At 39.4% G+C, this 20,641-nt stretch overlaps 1 protein-coding gene across 1 annotated transcript in view; it reads right to left on the reverse strand.

Moving 5' to 3' along the window:
- The window catches only part of CNTNAP2 (contactin associated protein 2), a 2,010,562-nt gene that overhangs the window by 837,092 nt on the left and 1,152,829 nt on the right, over positions 1 to 20,641 (reverse strand). Inside the window, exon 11 of the mRNA XM_084788077.1 lies at positions 4,403 to 4,509. Coding sequence (XP_084644203.1) covers positions 4,403 to 4,509 — 107 coding nt within the window. The remainder of the gene's footprint in view (positions 1 to 4,402; positions 4,510 to 20,641) is intronic.

Below are 20,641 nucleotides of genomic sequence, written 5' to 3' on the forward strand. Positions count from 1 at the left end.
CTCATCTCAAAATGAACAATGATTCACTGGATGTCGAAGAGGAAACTGACACTCAGAGAAGTAATCAATTTGGAAAAAAAAAAAAGCAAAGCCTACATGTCATGGACTTTTTGCAGTTTGAGTAGGATGAAAAGTGACATGTGATTTTACTGCTGCTCCTGTAGATGCTGGCAGACCTGGCCTCTCCATGGATGGGGATGAATAATATCCACACCATGTGCCATGATCTCTTGATGAAAGACGTGTAAAGTGTGTCAGGCAGTCATATCTCAGAGCTGAGGTTCACCAGAGGGAAAACCTAAGGTGGGCCACTTCCGTAGCAGGTCAGGATCTCACACTAGTCTTGGATTATTTTCCCCAGCTGTCACTTCTCCATGTCAAAGATACATACAGGGTACTGGTTGAAGAATCTAGGGTCAGTGATGTCCATTGTATTCAAATTTTACCAGGTTTAAGGCAAACATGTATCATCATGGGACTGTGAACACATTTAAACGTGTCCATGTCTATTTGGGTGCCGTTCTGCTCTCACCCAGCACAGCAGTTGCCCACACTCTTTGAGTTAAACTCAGTGTCTTTGTTGCATTGCACTTTGCTGCTCAGTGCCCTGTAATTGTTTTAACAAATGGAAATAAAGTCAGGGTGTGCCATATTATTCTATTCAAATATACCTAAAGTATAGATTCATTTGATGATGTACTAAAGTCCCCCATGTGAGTTCTCATGATGATTTAATATGCAGGCTTCTTTCAGAATTATTGTCGTGGGTGCTCCCTGCCTTCTGTTCCTCTACATTTTCCATCCTTTCTCTACTTTCCACTCTCCTTTTCATTACACTCATTTTTGTAGTTTGGCTATCTTCACAAATCTGCATAAAGAGAATTGACTTTCACAACAACCTCTGGATGCTTTTTACCTTCTCGGGTACATATCATTCTTTAAATCTAGAGCGCATCTACCTAACACACATGTACACCGGTATAATAAATGCATTAGGAGCAAAATCGTGGACAATGCCTGGGACCTCCTTCCTCCACAGATTATAGACCAATGGGAGACAAAGTCATGATGATTAAAGCACAAGATATAAAAGGCAGCACGACCGCTCATTGACGCTGTATGTCTTAGAGCAGTCAGTGTCTGCAAGGCATTTAGTCCTGAGCCGAGAAATCTGCCCAGCAGTGTAGCGAGGGGGAGGGGCAGTAGTCTTTCAATAGAGACTGTGGCCTGGGCCAGGAATAAGTGGAAGGTGAGGGCTCGCTCATGGGAAGGAGAGCCCTAGTAAAGGTCATAGTAGAAAACTAGGATTCAATACACACAAGCACACTAAACTGGACATTGAGGAGTGGATGTACTGGTAGCCGAGGAAAATAAAAAATCACAGTGCTCAGAAGAAGTAGCTCAAATGTCAGCACACTGTCCTGGACAAGCAGGTGTGACTTCAAGTAAAGCTTTAGTCCACAGGAATAAGGAAGTCTCAGAACCTCATGACTTTCTAGATAGGAAGACAGCATAGACTTAGTAGCAACTCAAAACTGTCCATTCAGTACACAACTAATGACAAAACAATTATCTACATCTCATTTTTTGGCTAGTCCCTAGTAGGATTATTAGGATACATATATATGAAAGAAAATTGGCTTGTTAACATCCGCTCATATACTAGCTGGATATTTTAAATGCCCACTATATTGAAAGAATCTAACAAGGAATCCTTTTCATTCATCACTCTGGAAAGGAGTGATTTGGCTTTTACAGAAACAAAAATAGAACAAGGAACCAGAAAGATGGTGCCCCAGGACCTGGGAACCAGCACAGTGAAATGCCAGGACATAGGGACCAGTAGGATGGGGCTCACGATATGGGACTATTGGGATGGAGTGCCAGAACATGGGGACCAGCAGAATAGAGAACAAGGACATTGGTGACTAGCAGAATGAAGTAACAGGACACAGGGATCAGTAGGATCAAATGCCATGACATGGGAATCAGCAGGATGGAGTACCATGACATGGTATCTGCCAGATGGAGTACCAGTACATGGTACTTGTAGGATGCAGTACCTCATGGTGCATGAGGTAATTTTCCTCCCTCACATTGGGAGCTGGCCATTCAAACAAATGTGAACACATCCAGGATCATTCTGACACTTTCAGTTATTGCTTTCAAAAGTCAAATTCAATTACTGCTAATAGTATGTATTTATAAAATTGGTCTTCAATGATTGGAGCAGATATTTCAAAATTATTGGCTTTTAATTCAATATCAAACAATCAACAAGAGAGGAGACATTTATCAAAACAATCAATTTCCTGCTCTTTGACTCTAGATAAAATTACAGACACATGATTAAACAGGGTGTTTGTAAATAGCTACATGAAATATATGGGTAAAGGGAAGGTTCCTATCTTGACCTAAGTTACTTAATTGTAGATCATATTTTATATTTTACATAGTGAATATCTACACAAAGTCAACTTTTGGAGAAGGTTGATTGGAAACAACTTTATTTGTAATTTATTTCTTAAGTAATTTCATTATTGCTTTTATTCATGAAAATATTTTCCTGTGTTAAGTATTTTATATATTATGAATCTCTTTTTTAAAGATTTGTTCTTTTTAAAAATTATGTGTATGATTGTTTTGCTTGCATGCATGTATGTGTAATATCTGCATGCCTGGTGTCTGCAGAGTCCAGAGGTTACCAGAAGCCCTGGAACTAGAGTTACAGACGCTTGCAAACTGCCCTGTTGGTGCTGGGAGGCAAACCTAGATCCTACGAAAGAGCAGGCAATGCTCTGGACCACTGAGCCATCTCTCCAGCCCTGAACATAAAATGATGGTTTTTATGCATGTGTTTTGAGTCTTAGGTATCTCTTCATTATTGGTAGCTTTTCCTTTTAAAAATTACATTTAGCATGTGTGTGTGTGTGTGTGTGTGTGTGTGTGTGTGTGTGTGTGTGCGTGTGCACGCGCATACTCGCACGATGCACGTGCACACATGCACGAATGTTCCAGGGAAGTCAGATGTATCTTGAGGGATTTGATTTTCTCCTTCTACCATGTGAATCCTAGAGATCAAGCTCAGGTTTGGCAGCCAGCATCCTCACCTGCTGAGGCATCCATCACCGGCCCCAGTGTCAGCTTTTCTATGCATCTCTTTATCTCTTGATTTTTAGACTCTCACTAGACAAGTTTATAGGTGAAGAAAAATAAATTATAAGCAGCTTTTCTTAACTTAGGTTTACAGTAGAATCTAAACATGATTTCTTACTGCAAATTATTAAAAATAACAACATGGAGAGGCATAGGGAACTATAATGCATTTTTACTATCCCTGAGACTACTCTGAGAATATTTTGCTTGTCATTTCACAAAAGTAATCAATCTGTATAATTAGAGAATTTATATTTGAGATTTTCTGTGTTCTAGCATTGTGACAAAGTTGAATCTGTTTCCTTCTTCCTGACATGTATGTATACATCTTGCTTACTCATAAATGTACTCATGTATAGTCTCACACACACATGTACACATGAATACACAGATGTAGATGTTTGCACATATATGCATGTACATATGAGTGCACCCTAATGTACACACAATCATACATGCACACACTCATTCATATCCATGTGTCAAGTCACAGATGGCTCTCTTCTCTCCCATCTGTACGTTGTGATAAATCTGTTTGCAAAAATAAAACATCAGAGCACTTTTGAAAAACTAGTATTTTAAAATTAGAAATTGTTGGAAATACTCAAATTAAATGTTTTAACTTTTATTTAACCTTTCAGGATAGTACTATGTGAAACAAAGCACAATTTTAATTGATTAGTCTTTGCACCTTACTTTCTACTTTTAATCTTTTTAAAAATTGTGTTCTCAGATTTTATTTTTTATGTATGATATCAATGGACTCTTCCAGTGCCTGACACATTGCTTTAGAAATAATGTAAAGCAAAATGTTGGGTGAAATCAGGAGGCACGCATTGTCCAGAAAGTAAACGTTCAAATTATCCTCTGTCCCTGTCTGTCTCTCTCTGATGAGTTGATGGATGAGTCGCAGTTAGAGACATCACGCTAACACAATTCCCAAGCAAGCTCTTTGGATAAACGTGCATTAGACACAAGAGAAGGGATCCAATCTCTGCATCCCAATTTCACATATGGAATGTTGGACATGCTGGCTCCTCTTTAGAGTCATTAGACAGGAGAGAATATATTTTGACAACTAGAATGCCATTTTTGGAAAATTAGAATGCAACCTTGAGGATATTTTTCCCCCCAGAATCAAGTGAAGTGAGATGCGTGTAATTCAGGTTGCTATGCTGTAAAGCGTAGCTGAAGACCATGATTCTCAGGCAATTACAAGATGAAAGTGAGATAAATTGGCACTCACAGTTGTGGCAGGTGGCCCCGCTGTATCCTGTCTCGTCGCAAGTGCATTTGAAGCTGTCCCATGTTTGTGAGCACTTCCCTCCATGCTCACAGTGATTGGGCACACATCTGTCAGAAAAAGAGACACAGAAATAAACCAACAAGCAAATGAGATTTATGAGTGGCCGAATTCCAAGCTGTTTGGGCAATATATCATTTCAATGCCAGGTTGCCTTGCTGAGGCAATTAATCCTTGTTAGTTTAAGCAGATTAATATGATTCATCATGGAAGGTGCCAGGCACACAAAAGATGATGTATCACAGGCCTGGTGTTTCCCCTGTTTGAATAAACCATAGACAGTATCACACAGTTGAGGGATTCATTTACATATCACAGATTCATTTTCGTTTAATTCTACAAAGGACAAAGATGCCCCATAAGTTTCCCCTTGGTGAGTGATGGAAGATGAACCATCTTGCTTCTTGTCCTATCTTTATCTTTATTAAAGTCAATACCAGTAAAAATGGGGCCCATTAGTGAGTTTGTCATAATAACTTGGGGCTCTATAATAGTGCTACATAAACAATAATAAAAACACCAGCCTAATTAAGGTTTATAAGTCTTTCAAAAATCTCCTTCGATGGCTATCTGGATAGTTAGTTACAGATGGCTACTTAGAGTGTATGCACACATATTTTAGGAGGAAAAAGCATAATTGTGTACAAAACTGTTTATTGGGCAGATAATAGCTATTGCTTAATTATTCTGAACCTTGAGTTTCTCATTTGGAAAACTGATCAATTATACCTACATTGTGTAGACTTTAAAGATATACAGTTATTAATTTAAATTTTAATATGAATGCAGATTCCAACTGAGTCCAGAAGAGGGCCTAAGATCCAGTGGAGCTACAGTTGCGTATGATCATTAGCTTCCTGGGAACGCAACTTGGCTCTTCTATAAGAGCAGTAAGCACTCTTAGCCATCAAGTCATTTCTCCAGTTCCTCAAATTTTATTTTAAAGCTGATACATAAAAGTAAGCACATTGTACATATTAGTGGCCTCTTGTACTGTCTCAGTGTGTGTTCTCTACATCTCAAATGTTTAGTACACATGCTAAAATATGAAAAAAATGTTTTCTTTAGCTTGGAAGTGTGTAGAGCATCCTTGTTATGCCTAGTTACCACACACAAGGATGTCTTCCTCCTATCTAACTGTGGCGTGAGCCACTGGTGAACCCTTCCCCGGCCGTCCCTAGTTCCAGGCTCTAATCACTGTCATTCTCCTTTAACCTTTAACTTTTTAAATAAGATTATGTGGCACCTATCTTTCTGTGTGTGGCCTGTTTTAATTTACTTAACAATCTCCATTTTAATCCATCTCATCATCCAGTGACATTATTTCATCATTTTCACAGCTGAATAGGATTCCTTTGTATGCATTGGCACACATTAAGTCTGGGATAATGTTCATGCAAAGGAAAGTCAGTAAGCATTAATATGTTCACAATCTATAAGGGAGAATATTGCTATGAATTGGCATTCGGTAAGAATTATGAGACTTTACTCAGAAACTCCTCAATATAGAAGGGCTGCCTCAATTCAATCTAGGGTGTTTCTGGGCAGTGGATTGACAGAAACCACCCTCTGGGGATCTAGCCTGTCCCAGAGCCCACACTTTTCCTCTGGTCTTGACTTCCCACCAGCCCTTCCTTAAAAGCACTTGTGGTAGGGCGTATAGATCAGTATGACATGGTGACTATGATTTTTAAAGTAAATACATTATATGTGCGAAATGTAATGAGGGTGGGAATGGGAAATAACTAATGGTTAAGAAAGTGTACAGAACCTCACAGGAGGCATCCGATGGATGTTGAACGCATTTTAAAAATATATTTTATTAATGTATTCATATTACATCTCAATTGTTATCCCATTCCTTGAATCTTCCAATTGCTCCCTCCCTCCCATTTTCCCCTTACTCCCCTCCCCTATGACTGTGACTGAGGGGGACCACCTCCTCCTGTATATGCTCATAGGGTATCAAGTCTCTCCTTGGCAGCCTGCTATCCTTCCTCTGAGTGCCACCAGGTCTCCCAAAGCTTTCAGTTGAACATCTAGATCATGAAAAAAGAAAATAAAAGCAACCATTACTGAAGTAGAACATGAGCAAAGAAACAGCTTTGGATGGATGAAAGTTCAGTTTCTCTCATTACCCTCGTTCCTTTCCTGAGCCATGGTTCTGGTTTTATGTAGACCACAGAGATAAACCTTTCTAGCAATTTCTGAATCTATTTGGGGGTTGGGGTCAGGGAAAGATACATGCAAAGCATCAGTAGTATTAGGACAAGTCATGGAACAGACATAAATGGTGTAGAAATTTGGAAATCAGATTAGTTAAAAGTGGGGGATAATTAGAGAGTTTGGCTAAGTTGGAAATATTGTTTCTGGACCTTAAAAGCCAGGATGTAACGTGATGATTACATGTTGAAATATGGCCCTGGCAGAGTGCAGCTGAAAATTGATGAAAACCAAGTTGCTGGCGATCCTAGTGTGTTTGCCATGATCATTTGCACGGTCACTGTCCACTGCAGACCCCCAGCATGGTCCTCCACAGCAGGTGCTTACAACCAAGAGTTCTCTTGCTCTCCACATCATGGCAGAAAGTGAACAAATAGAGATTCCTGACATCACAGGAAAACATATTTGATACTTAATCCTGAAATTCAGTGAAGAGATAGCCTTTCTGTGGTATATTTAACTTTTCAAATTCTTGTAGGTTAATATTAGCTCAGCTTGATAGCTAAGGTCATTTACATCAGCTCATTGTGCCAATTAATTTAGGGGAAGGCCGTGCAGAAGTGAACAGAGGAGCAAAGGAAACCAAGTTGGAAACTAAATATGCTTTAACTAATGCTGCCCTGAGCCACATCTCCATGATAAAAAACATAGCATTGAATTTTAACCCATGGGACACATGGAACCATTATTATTGAGAGTGAAGAACTGGATGTTCCTGCCAGTCTGCAGCAAAGGCTCATTTTTAAATTATTATTGTTACTGAATAAGATGTTTGTATTTCATTTTAAATATTTATTTCTTACCATTTACATTTTTAAATGAACAGTCGACTTGTGCAGATTATATTGCTAAACGGTGGGGCATAAAAATATCTCCCAAACTAGTTGGTTCATGTATCATTTCATACCTAATATTTTATCAGTGTATGTCAAACCATTATGACCAGTTATCAACAGCAATAAAATACAATTAGTCTAATCCGCTCTCTAATTTCCTTGTCTTACCTTGTATTCCCATGCATGTACTCAATGCATGGTTACCGTTCATCTAGTAATTATTTGGTGCATCCTTCTCTTCCACCCAGATGTCCCCACAGTAAAGTATATTTACTTAGAGTTCTTTGCATAGTCTAGCCCACACTTAGCATGACTCAGAGACATTTCAGATGCATGAAATGTGACAAACCTGTACTACCAAGGACATGAAAGTCGCTTCAGAGGCAACCATCTCTTTGACTCTGAGGAATATTGACTAATTTTACCTTAAAATAAAATCTTAAACACAGATTTTTTTTCTCTCTCTCTCTCTCTAATAAACCATTTTTTTTAAAGTGGGCCACAGGAAATGTGTAATTTTCTTCATGGCATGTGCTAGCCTGAAAGTTTGATTCACATCAAAAATAAATCAAAATTACTTGACTGCTTCAACTTGAGAAGGCTTTAGCCCAGGGCTGGGGACACGCAGGGCAGAAGTTAGCAGGTGCCGATTTGCTCTGATCAGAGAGCTCTTGAAGAAGTAGTACCTGCAATTACCCGCTCCAGACAGCCTGATCTCTGAGAATTTTTCAACTGGATTTGGCCTTCTAGTTGAAGTTTTGCAGGTGCTTTAGAATCCAGACGCTTTCTTTAAAGATACATTTTTATCGCTTTTTTTGAGAATCTCATGCAAGTACACAGTGTGTTTTGGTCATATTTTGACACCATTAGGTCCTTTCTGCTCTCTCCCATGTCTTTTTCCCTATGTCATTTCCTCTGTCTTCTTAATGATCCACTGAGTTCGGTAAGTGCTGCCCATGTATCTAGCTATAGGTGTGGATCCATTCTTTAAAGCAGAATCAGGTGTCAAGGTTCACAGACTGAAAGAAAGCTGGCTTTCACTCCATTAGCTGTTAATAGCTCCTCAGTTAGGAGGAGAGGGAGGATCATGCGCCCCTCTCCCGGTTCCATTGAAATGTTAACTGGCTTGGTCTTGGGCATGCCCGGTCAGTAACCACAGCTGTTTGAATTTCTGGGTAACTAGGTTCCTTTGTAGCCAAGCAACCTGTTATAGATTAACGAAGTGTGAGCAAGCAAGGTAATTTTTCTCAGCCGGTTCCCTTTACTGGCAGGCTCGAAAGAGCAGTTACAAAGGAAGAATCAGTTATTTTATCCTTTATCTTAAAAAGAATCTTACAAAAATCTTAAAATAGTCAGAAATCTAGAAGGCACTCTTTTGCCCCAGTCCTCCCTGACTTCTGGGTCTTAGAAGCTTTCCACTTCCCTTCTTACTGGGCAGTCCCTGCATTCTGAAGGGAAGGAAGCGCAATACCGGTACGCCATTTACGGCTGAGTACCTTCACGGGCACTTCTTCTCTGCCCATTGACCAAGTCGTGAGCCCTTCTATTAGCTGCTGTCCACAGCAAAAAGAAGCCGATGCTTTTGCGGTGAAGACCAAGAGCTGCACTAATCTCTGGGTTAGAGAAACTGATTTAGAAGGCAGTTTACTAGATCCGTTTTTGTAAATGAAGGTTATTTGTACCCCCCAATAAATGGGAAAACAAAGGCTATGTCTTGAAAGTGTACGATTCCTTAATATAAAATGAACCAACACAGACAGCTTGTTTGGATGGATGCAACAATTCAATTCAGGGTTATAAGGACAGTTGCATTTTTATTGCACTCAAAACCGTCTCTTTTATTTTTGTACTTGATTTCAATTGCAAAGCATTGAGGAAATTGGGATTCATGACTATAAGAAATAGCCAACAGTACCAGATTTGTTTGTTGATGGCAGGTTTCTAGTTTATAGGCACTACTGAACCAGCCAAGGAGAACAGAAGAAATTTTATCTCAAGGATAAAACAAAATGTTTTTTTCTGACAGTATAAATCAATTACCTTGGTAATCTTGAGAGGGTCTTAAAGGTTTTTGTTTTGTTTTGATTTTATCTCTATATTGTCTAAAAGTTAAAATAAGGCTGGGAGTAGATCTATGATAGAACTTTAGCCTAGCATGCACAATGTTGTGGTTTAGTCAAACCTTAGCACTGCCAAAATAGAGTAAAACTTTATTGTACCATTCAGTGCACATTTGGTTCTATAGAACCCAGAAGCTCGTTTACAATGATGCTTCACCTATCTGCTTGGAAACATGTTCACACTTACAAGTAATAAGCAGCAGAGCATTTACTAGAAGAGATCATTGCCACTTATCTCCTAAGCCCATTGCACGCAAAAGCAGTGTTTCCGAAACTTTTATGTGTGTAAGATTAGCTTGAAATTTCCGTGAAAACAAGAATCTGATTCTTTAGCTCTGAGTAGAGTCAGAGACTCTCAAAGGCTAGCAAGCTCTCTGGTGATGCTCCTGGGGGCTGGTGCAGAGATCTGGCTTTGGGATAGTATAACACTTGAGAGCCTTGATGTTCTCAACAGAGGGCATCCAAGAAGCAGGGAGATGCTGAGAGAAGACACTGCGGAGAAGGAGCAAGGGGCTGCCAGGGAAATGTAAGCTAGGTACTCATTTCTTCCAGGACCACTTCTGAAGTTTTTTGTTATTGTGGTTTTTGTTTCTTACATACATTCTTACTTTTCTATGATATACTGGAAAACAAATAATAATCTCCTTATCTCATCTGGCAAGATGAATTACTTCAGAACATAACTGTGAACTTTGTATCTTTCACAGCAAATGATCACTTCTTCTTTTTTATTTAAATTTATTTATTTATTTATATCCTGATCATAGCCTTCACCCTCCTCTCTTCTGAGTCCAATCCTCCCTCCCTTTCCCTCTAAGCACCCTTCCCTACTCCACAGAAAGTGGGAGCCGCAGCATCAGCAACTCACTCCACCACATCAAGCCACATCATGACTAAATACATCCTCTTCCCCTGTGACAACAGAGTCCATGTCAGAGACAGTCCCTGCTCAGCAAAGGAGCTGGATACAAAATTAATTCAAAACAAAAATCAGTAGCCCTCCTCTTTAAATATGTTAAGTGGGCTGAGAAAGAAATTAGGAAAACTACACCCTTCATGATAGCCACAAATACTAAAAAGTCTCTTGGTGTAACTCTTGCTTGGTATAACCAAGCAAGTCAAAGACCTGTATGACAAGAACTTCAAGTCTCTTATGAAAGAAATTGAAGAAGATATGAGAAGAGGGAAAGATGTCCCATGCTCATGGACTGGAAGGATTAACATAGTAAAAATGGTCATCTTACCAAGAGCAATATGCAGATTCAATGCAATTCCCATGAAAATACCAACACAATTCTTTACAGACCTTAAAAGATCAAGTTTAAACTTCATATAGAAAAACAAAACAACCGGAATAGCTAAAAGACACACACACACACACACACACACACACACACACACACACACACACAGACACACGCACACACTCGCACTCACACACAGACACACGCACACACTCGCACTCACACAGACACACACACACACACACACACACACACACACGATCGCCTCTTATAAAAGCTTTTGCATCTCATCTTGACATGAAGTTCAGTCCGTGCTCTGAGTCCCAGCCAGCTGCTACACTTCCCTGCCTGGTTCTCAAGCTCACAGGCATGATTGGATACTTGATTTGCTTTTAGATTCATGCAGCTCTTACCACTGTTCATTAGCATGCCTTGTTCTAAGTTTAAAAAGGAAAAGACTACTTTTTGCACTGCATTTTGTAAGCCATGGGATGACCACTTTGAATTATTTGTATGTTCCCAATCCCATGTAAATTATCATGAATGAATGGTTTTTCTCTTTATCCAAATATAAAATCTTTTTTTAGCTTTTGAAGAAAAGTCCCTGAGATTGTTTGCATGCTTGAATATTAGCATGGGCACTCTTGGATTTCAGGAGCAACCCAACAACCAGGTAGGGTTTCCTTCCACATTAATTTGTTTATTGAAATTTCTGTATTAATGGTACTTCAGTTTTGACTGAGGTCATATTTGCTGTGAGGTATGTATCACTGCTTCATTCAAGGGGAAGTTATATGGGGAAGTGCTAATAATCCCTGAGCACAATTTAATATCCCAGTGCTATGTAACATAATATTGTACAGATACTAATGCTATATTGATGGTGCTTTTCCAACAAGCATTTATTTATGGAAATACTTAAGTTCAGAGATATTTATTGTACCTCCTACATTATGCCCAAAGTTTATATTAAAAACTAATCAAGCAGGTTTGGTCTATATCATCCAACCATTATACATTTCTGGGAGAACTCTATTCATCATTCGTTGCACTGTTACAAAACGAGCACCTAATCTGGGCCTTTCTGCTTTATAAGTTGTTTTTATTTTATTTTATTATAATGAACCAGAGGGCCCTTCATCTTCCTTTGTTAATGTACTTAGAGTTTTTCTTTTATAATCAGCTCCCTATGGTTTTATGAATAAAACATCTTTACAGCGATTATGCTCACAGGAGAAGGATCTGCATGATCAGCAGTATCTACACCTGTCTCCAGGTCAAACTGTATTGAACCTAAATAAACATCCACAAGTTCTTCCTAATCAGTCAGTTTACTGCTCCCAGCCAGACATTCTAAATTTATTTCTAGAGAAACAAAGAAAAGAGCATTTCATCTCCAGGAGACTGTGCTTTTATTTGTGATATGAAGCTGTAAGTTGAATCTATATACCTGCTGCCTATTTATTAATAATCAATCTCTACCCTTTTATCACCTTAGCTACTATTTATTGTCTATTTAATCCTATCTATCTATCTGTCTGTCTGTCTGTCTATCTATCTATCTATCTCTCTATCTGTCTGTCTATCTGTCTGTCTATCTATCTATCTATCTATCTATATCTATCTGTCTATCTGTCTATCTATCTATCTATCTATCTATCTATCTCTCATCTGTCTATCAACTATCATCTATTTATCTATCATCTATTATCTATCAATCTAGCTAGCTATCATCTACCTGCCTAACTTCCTACCTAACTAGCTATTTATATTTCTCATTTACTTATTTGCTCACTTTTTTTCTGGTTGCCTGAATGTCTACCTCCTGGCCTAACACTCAAAATATTGACATAAGCTTATGGTAATAGGGTACCAGTATATGACAGGAGGAAAATTTATGGAAAACTCTATCTTTGAAATAAGGCTTAGATTGGGCAATCTCAAAGGAGGAAGTACTTTTCTACATGGAGAGAAGGCAAAGACTTCTGATGTTTGAAAAAGCGTGAATTGTGGCTAGGAAAAATGCAGCTGGTGAGGTTAGCAACACTGGAATCCCCTTGCGGGAAGGAGAGTTGTAGTGGAGTGGAGTGATGCGTAACAGTCCTCCATCTTTTCTCCTAGCCCCACGGCTTACACATCCTGCCGCCTTCATGTGGCCATGGACCTTTTGAAAGGCAGACTATTCCCACCTCCAAAGGACCAAAAGGAAAGAACCAGGGTTTGTAATGACCTAGGTAAGCTACTGCACATTGTTTCCCTCTGTCTGTGATCCCCTTTTATAGCAACACAACTTTTCTCTCGGCACAGAGCCATGAGCTGATGAAAAAATTTGTCAGGGCTTCTTTAAATTTGTGGGCATGATGTACCTAAATCCAAGGCATGAAAGTGTGAGGTCCATACCTGGTTGAATTCTGGCAAGATCTCAATAAAGAAAATGCATGTGCTATCCTATGCTTTATAGAACTCCTGTTCAGATGTAGCTGATGGATAGTTCATTCCCCACATGGGGAAAGGGGCGGGAGAGTGGAGGACCGTCTCTGAAACAAACTCTGGTACCCACAATTTGATCACTGTGCCTTGGTGGAGAGGCCCAGTGGAAACACAGAGGGAGGGGAAGCAGACTATGCAGATGAGACCTGATAGGCTGTAGTCAGTCGGTGGGGGAGGAGGTCCTCTTGTGTCAGAGGTCTAGGGGAGGATGAGAACACAAAGATAAGAGTGAGGGGATTACAATTGAGATGTAATGTGAATAAATTATAATAAAATAAAACTTTAAGTAAAAATAAGAAGTACATAAATAAAAAAAAATCTCTTCCAGACTCCTTTTGGAAATCAACCTATTAGAGTTGGACTTGATACAGATATCCCATAACATGTAAGAGTAATAAAGAATAACATATAAAGTGGATGGGGCCACAGATATCTTGGCAGCCCTGGTCCTCCTACACATATTTGTTGTATAAGAGAAGTAAATTCCTACGCAGCTTTAAATGCTGTTATTTGTGGGTTTTGTTATAGGCACAAATTCATTCTAATCCGAAAAGAGCCACAGTTACTCCACTCAGAGGTTGACTCCATTTTGCATTCTCCCTGTGACACTATACACTTGGTGTTTTCTGTAAATAAATCATTGTAAATCATTTATGACTCACAATGCTATCCATGCTATCAGCTGGGTGTGTCTGGAATTCATCTTATACAGGCACTTATGCTATACTGGGATTCCAAAGAATAAAGCTTTGCCTGTTCAGTAGATATTGACTGAGTCTTAATATGTACAGTGAGCCTAGCCATTCGTCAAGTTTTCTTATTCAGAAATATACTCGCAAGAAACAATATTTCAAGAGGAATGTGTGACAATACATAGCCTATTCATTTCTAAGATCCTGGTCTATTTTCATAGGCAAAATAAAGCTACAGCATTAAAGGAATATATGTGTACAGTGATATAATCTTGACTCCTAAGACGATGGATTCAATAGTTGGAATTAAACGCATGGAAAGACACAATGGAGGTGAGACCCCCATCCAAATAAAAATACAGTTCTTGTGAAGCACACAGCTTTCAGACGTTTGTGGTGATTGTGCGCACATGTGCATGTGGGTGCTAGCAAAGTCCTGGAGAGGGTATTAGATCACCTGGAACTAAAGGCACACGCAATTGAAAGTTGCTGCACATGGCTTTTGGGAGCTGAACTTGCATCCTCTGGAAGAACAGAAAGTACCACTCGCTGCTGAGTTATCTCTCAAACCATTAAACATGTATCTTAAGAAAAGCTAAATAAATGATATGTTGACCAGAGTGCAATGGGGAATATAAAGACAAGGTCAGCTGTTGTGTCAGTATTTCATGCAGAAGAACATAAAAGTCTACAGTAGGATGAAACAGCCAAGAAACAAAGGGACTAAAAGGCTACATTATTAATCCATTACTTTGGAGGGGTAAATTAATTTAAAATGCCTCAGATATCCTGTGTCTAGGAACCAGTGATAACTGATGACATTTTCAGCATGAGCTAATGAGTTTTCTTATACAACAAGGATATTTTAAATCCTATCAAAGCTTTTAGGATAGTTCATTTCACATTTAAGCTTCTACTTTGCTTTTTCTATTCCCCAATAAGCTGAATATTGAGTGATGTATGAGATATAACTCTGAGAAACTTATTAAGTTTTATCTCAGCCCTTCCTCTTTAATGGTGTCTGTGTGCATGCAGTGATGTGTGTGTGTGTGTGTGTGTGTGTGTGTGTGCAAATGAGTGTGTGTATGGGTAGGAGAGTGACAATAACAAGAGATACAGGAAAAACTGCAGTAAAAAGTAATGGCATAATCGTGAAGAGACCAAAACACTTCTGGCCACCCTGAAACTCACTGCAGTTTCTGGTCACCTGTGCACTAAGACTGGGCGTGGTATGTCAGTATGCAAGGAAAGCCTTGTGGGATAAACAGTCCCCAGGTGATGACCATTTGCATATGGATGCTGGGAAAGGAAAAGTCTTTGACTTCAGTCTTGCAACTGCTAGTGAGTTTCACATGCTCTAGTGGGCAGCCCCACACCCATACTCAAGTAGACCGGATGACCTAGTAAAACTCAGTGGGTCACAGGACAAAAAGACACTTAAACAGAAAGGAAACTCTAGGGAGGAGAGGATGTTGATGAAGATAGGGAGGAGACAAGAGAGAGTGGGTGGTTAAATGTGATCTGTGATCGGAGAACATTATCTATAATGTATGGAAAATTTAGAAGAAACAATTTGAAAGAAACTTAAAATATCTATACTCCTTTCAGTACCATTTTTCTCTTAAGCATCAGGTTTCAGTTGCACATGTCTAATCTACGGATACAATTTATTTCCTTCACACTTACAGCTAAAAGCAAAATTAGGAATAGTGTTGGGTGACAGAAAATGGAAGATTCTGGGAGCAGAAGATAAGAGCCAGACGCAAGGGAAAAAGAGGGCATCCAACTGATGCACCTGTGTCTTCTTGGGAGATGATAACCACAGATTTTATTGACAGGACAATAGGAAAATCCTCATCTATTATGGTGGCTATAGAAAAAATTAAGCCCCGAGATCTGATAGATTCTAAAATTTGACTACAAATAAAAGTATAAGGTTATTCTTCGTAGATTATAAAACACTATTATAATGGTAATAGCTCTGTAAAAATTATAAACTAATATTGGCACATTGAGAGAGATGCATTTGTGCAATTGAGTTGATGACACAGAAATAAATTAAAGGCAGCTATGAATTAAATGCCAACACTGACATGCTGTCAGGAGAGAAAATGGATTAGTTAATTAATTATGAAAGTCAAATAGCTGTTTCTCTGAAAAGGAGTGGACTAATGTCCCCTGTTTCATTCCTCTGGATAATTCTAGATGTATGAAAGTTTTAAACATGAAAAATGAAAAACAATAAAGTATGGAGGAATACTTTTGTGATAAGACACAAAATTCAAAAGACATAAGCCTTCTTTTTTGTTTTTTATTTTTATTTGTTTGTTTGTTTTCTTTTCTCTTATTTGAATTCCAGGCTGCCTTTCTTAGCTACCTTAGATTTTAATGAAAGAACACAAAGTCCAGAGAAGAAAGTGATTGGATCACTCCACATACAACTTATTCATCCAGAGGATACTGTGAAATCCCTATGTCTAAAACAACCAACTAGTCTCCCAGACCCACCTCCCCTACATTATGTTACTGCATGTCTACAGGAAGCCATTTGGAGTCATTAATGATGCTTCTTTCTCTTGCTTTTCTAATCTGGCAGCAATTTTGGCAAACATCCAGAACACATCTACTGCAATGGCTCCCTGAAGGGTCTCCCCACATTCTCCCTTGCTCTCCATAGCCTGTTCTCAGACCCCTAGTTCTCTACAGGCTGAGCAAGCCTGTCAAGTCACTATCTGAAGCCCTCAAAGGCATTCTCATCTGACTTAACTACAGCCCTACGGGTACAGATAACATATGGTCTCCCCTTCAGGTGGATCTGGGCCCAAGGGTCCTGCTCAAACTATGGCACCAGCCAAGGACAATACATGGAGTAAACTTCGAACCCCTACCCAGATCTAGCCAATGGACAGAACATTCTCCACCGTTGAGTGGAGAGTGGGGAGTGACTTTCACACGAACTCTGGTGCCCCATGTTTGACCATGTCCCCTGGATGGGGAGACATGGTGGCACTCAGAGGAAGGATAGCAGGCTACTAAGAAGAGACTTGATACCCTATGAGCATATACAAGGAGAGGAGGTCCCCCTCAGTCACAGACATAGGGGAGGGGAGTAGGGGGAAAGCGGGAGGGAGGGAAAGAGGAATGGGAGGATACAAGGGATGGGCTAACAATTGAGACGTAATATGAATAAATTAATAAAAAATTTAAAAAAAAACATATGGTCTCTCCTTTCTCACTTAGTCCCGTCTGATTCAGTCATGATGGCTTTGCCCCTGGCTCTGGATCACTTCAGGCAGACCCATCTTAGAATATTCCCCTTGTCTCTTTCTGGACGTTCTTCCCCAGGCTGCCTTTGGTTAGAGCTCATTTTCTTATAGTTCTTCTTGGAATATCACTCCTCTAACTGCTAGTGTAGCGAGGACACACGTTAAGCAAACTATATCACAGAACCACATCTCCAGATACTACCATCTCCACTGCTGCAGTCACCACACCCTCACTCATAGTACTTAGTCTATTTACCCTGCATATGCTGTCTTTTTTTCCACAGAAGTGACAATTTTCTGATGGATCTTTATTATTATTATTATTATTATTATTATTATTATTATTATTATTATTGTTATTATTATTATTATTATTATTATTATTATTATTATTATTAGTAGTAGTAGTAGTAGTAGTAGTAGTAGTAGTGTTCTGCCTGCATTTATGCCTGCATGCCAGGAGAGGACACCAGATCTCATTATAGATGGTTATAAACCACCATGTAGTTGTTGGGAATTGAACTCAGGACCTTTTGAAGAGCAACCAGTGCTCTTAACCTCTGAGCCATCTCTCCAGGCCATGATGGAATTTTAAAATTTATTCATATTTATTGTTCATTGTCCCATAACCACCTCCAGGTTTTTTTTTTTTAAAAATCATCATGTTCTCTTTATTTTTTGTATTATCTAGGCAATAAATTAATATACCACAGTTGGCCTTCTGTGTCCATGAATATTGTGTTTATTACCTTCCACATATACGAAAATATACAATGACTTACATAAAATATATCATATTTTCATCTTTTGTTGTTTTGACCCCTTTTATAGAAAAGATTCTTTTCTCATATAATATGTCCCATTTGCAGTTTCCCCTTCCTCTATTTCCCCAATTTCCTCCCACCTTCCTCCTTTCCAGATCCACTCCCGTCTCTCATTAGAAAACATCTTTCTAAGCAATAACGAGAAACATAACAAAAAAATATAAAACAAACAAAATCCATCACACTGAAGTTGTAAAAGGCAACCGAACAGAAGAAAAAAGAGTTCAAAGGGCATGCACAAGAATGAGAGCTACTTGTTCACACACTCAGTAATCCCATGAGAGCACTGAGATGAAAGCTATAATATGTACCCAGAGGACCTAGGACAGACCCAGGCAGGATCTGTGCTTCCTGCTTTGGTCTCTATGAAATCCTAAGAGCTTTGCTTAGTTGATTTAGAGGGCCTTGCTCTCCTGATGTCCTCCATCCCTTCTGGCATTTATACTTTTTCCACCTTCTCTTTCATGAGGTTCCCTGACCTTTGACAGGAGGAATTTAATGCTGACACTTGACTACAAATAAATTTCTTTTTAATTGTTGCATGGACAGATATCACCAAATCTAAAGATAATCACAAGCTGTGGAGCAATTATTGATGCAATACATAAAAGCTTATTTATTGCTATGTGGAATGTTTAAAATTTAATAGAAATTATTCCATCAATATGTGGGCAAATGTCATGAATAGTGTGACTCACCTACAGAAATATGGATGACATTGTTCTCTCTCTCTCTCTCTCTCTCTCTCTCTCTCTCTCTCTCTCTCTCTCTCTCTCTCTCTCTCCCTCTCCCTCTCCCTCTCCCTCTCCCTCTCTTCCTCTCTGTCTTTGTGCATGTGTGTGTGTGTGTGTGTGTGTGTGTGTGTGTGTGTGTGTGTATGTGTATGTGCATGCATGTACATGAAGGTGTGTGTTCCAGTTTACTTTTCTGTTGATGTAATAAAGCACTGGCCAAAATCAACTTAATGGAGTAAAAGGTTTATGTTGGCTTCCAGCTTGCAGCCCATTATGGAGGGAAGCCACGGCAAGGACTCAAGGTGACAAGTTGAATGGAGGAACGAAAGCACAGACAACAGAGAAGTGCTGTTTACTGGATGGCTCAGTTTGCTCATCACCTCCGGACCATCTGCCTAGGGGTGTCACTGCGCACACTGAACAGGACCCTCCAAAATCAATCATTAATGAAAAAAGTGCACCATAGATGTGAGTGTAGATCAGTCGAATAGAGGCAACTGTTCAACTGAGGTTTCCTCGTCCTAGATGACTTTAATTTATATAAAGTTGACAAAACCTAACTAGCATAGTGTGCATGACCACAGGGGCCAAAAATGCCAAACAAACAAACACAAAAACAAACCAGGGATTTCAGTCTTCAGCCACCGCCTACCTTTCTTTGAGACAGCATCTCTCACTGTCCTGTAGCTTATCAAGCAGGCTTGGCTGAATGACCAGCAAGCTCCAAGAATCTTCCCAATGATGAAATTATAAGCATATGCCATCATGCCCAACTTTTTAAACATGAGGTTTGGGACTCAAGTCCTCACACTTTACCCACAAAGCCATCTCCCCAGCCCAAAATAAATGACTTTTAAATGTGAAAATATTCAATGTCAATCACATTCTAAGGATCATAAATTAAACTTTGAGATTATGTTCTTTCTCCCCAACACATAATGGAAAATGTCTTTTAACCTGCTCTTGCATAGAGTGCACACTGTTCAGAGGGTAACTCAGTAAAGCCTATTAATTTCACATTTATACATATTGTAACCCAGCCTGTTCATGCCTTGGAACATATCTTATAACTCCACAAGCACAGTAACATGAAATGGTGTTTCAAAAAACCAGGTTCATTGCAGCAATGTTTATTTTTAGCTAAAACTGAAGAGAAATATCACCAGGTAGGAACATAGTGATAAGTAAAGGCAGTCTGTACAAGGAAGCCCTGGCAAATTTTAAAGAGACAAGACAGATCTGTTTATACTTACAGTCATAACCTCTAAGACACATTGCCAAGGGAAAGACTTAAGATGAATCTGTCAGTGTTAACAGTATGCCTTCATTTGCTTGGAGTGAGGACTGCACTGTCCTGTGAAGGATCACAAGGATGGCAGCACTGTGGTGATGCATGCTGTCCCATCAGTTCTATTTGCCCCTCCAAAGTTGATTCTTCATCTCTGCACTGAGCCCCATGAAGCAGGGAACAAGAGCTATCCCTGACCCTCTGATCTCACGTGGGCTCACATAATTGGAAACCTTTCCCAGAGTGTAAACGAGGAGGATCAGTCTTTATTTTCCTAGTTCTTTCTTTGTGTGGTTGTCATGAGAGACTGTCCTCATAGCCAAGCAACAGCCATCTAGAGGCGTTCAGCTGTGCCCCTTGCTGAAGGTCATCCAAGCTGGATGAGTTGATGTCTTGATAGTTTATACCTCCATGTTGAGGATAGAGATGCTATTCTCTCCCGAGTATCCTGCTGATCCCTATAGC

The sequence above is a fragment of the Acomys minous genome (genome assembly GCF_964271855.1).
Source record: "Acomys minous genome assembly, chromosome: 6".
Lineage (NCBI taxonomy): Eukaryota > Metazoa > Chordata > Mammalia > Rodentia > Muridae > Acomys > Acomys minous.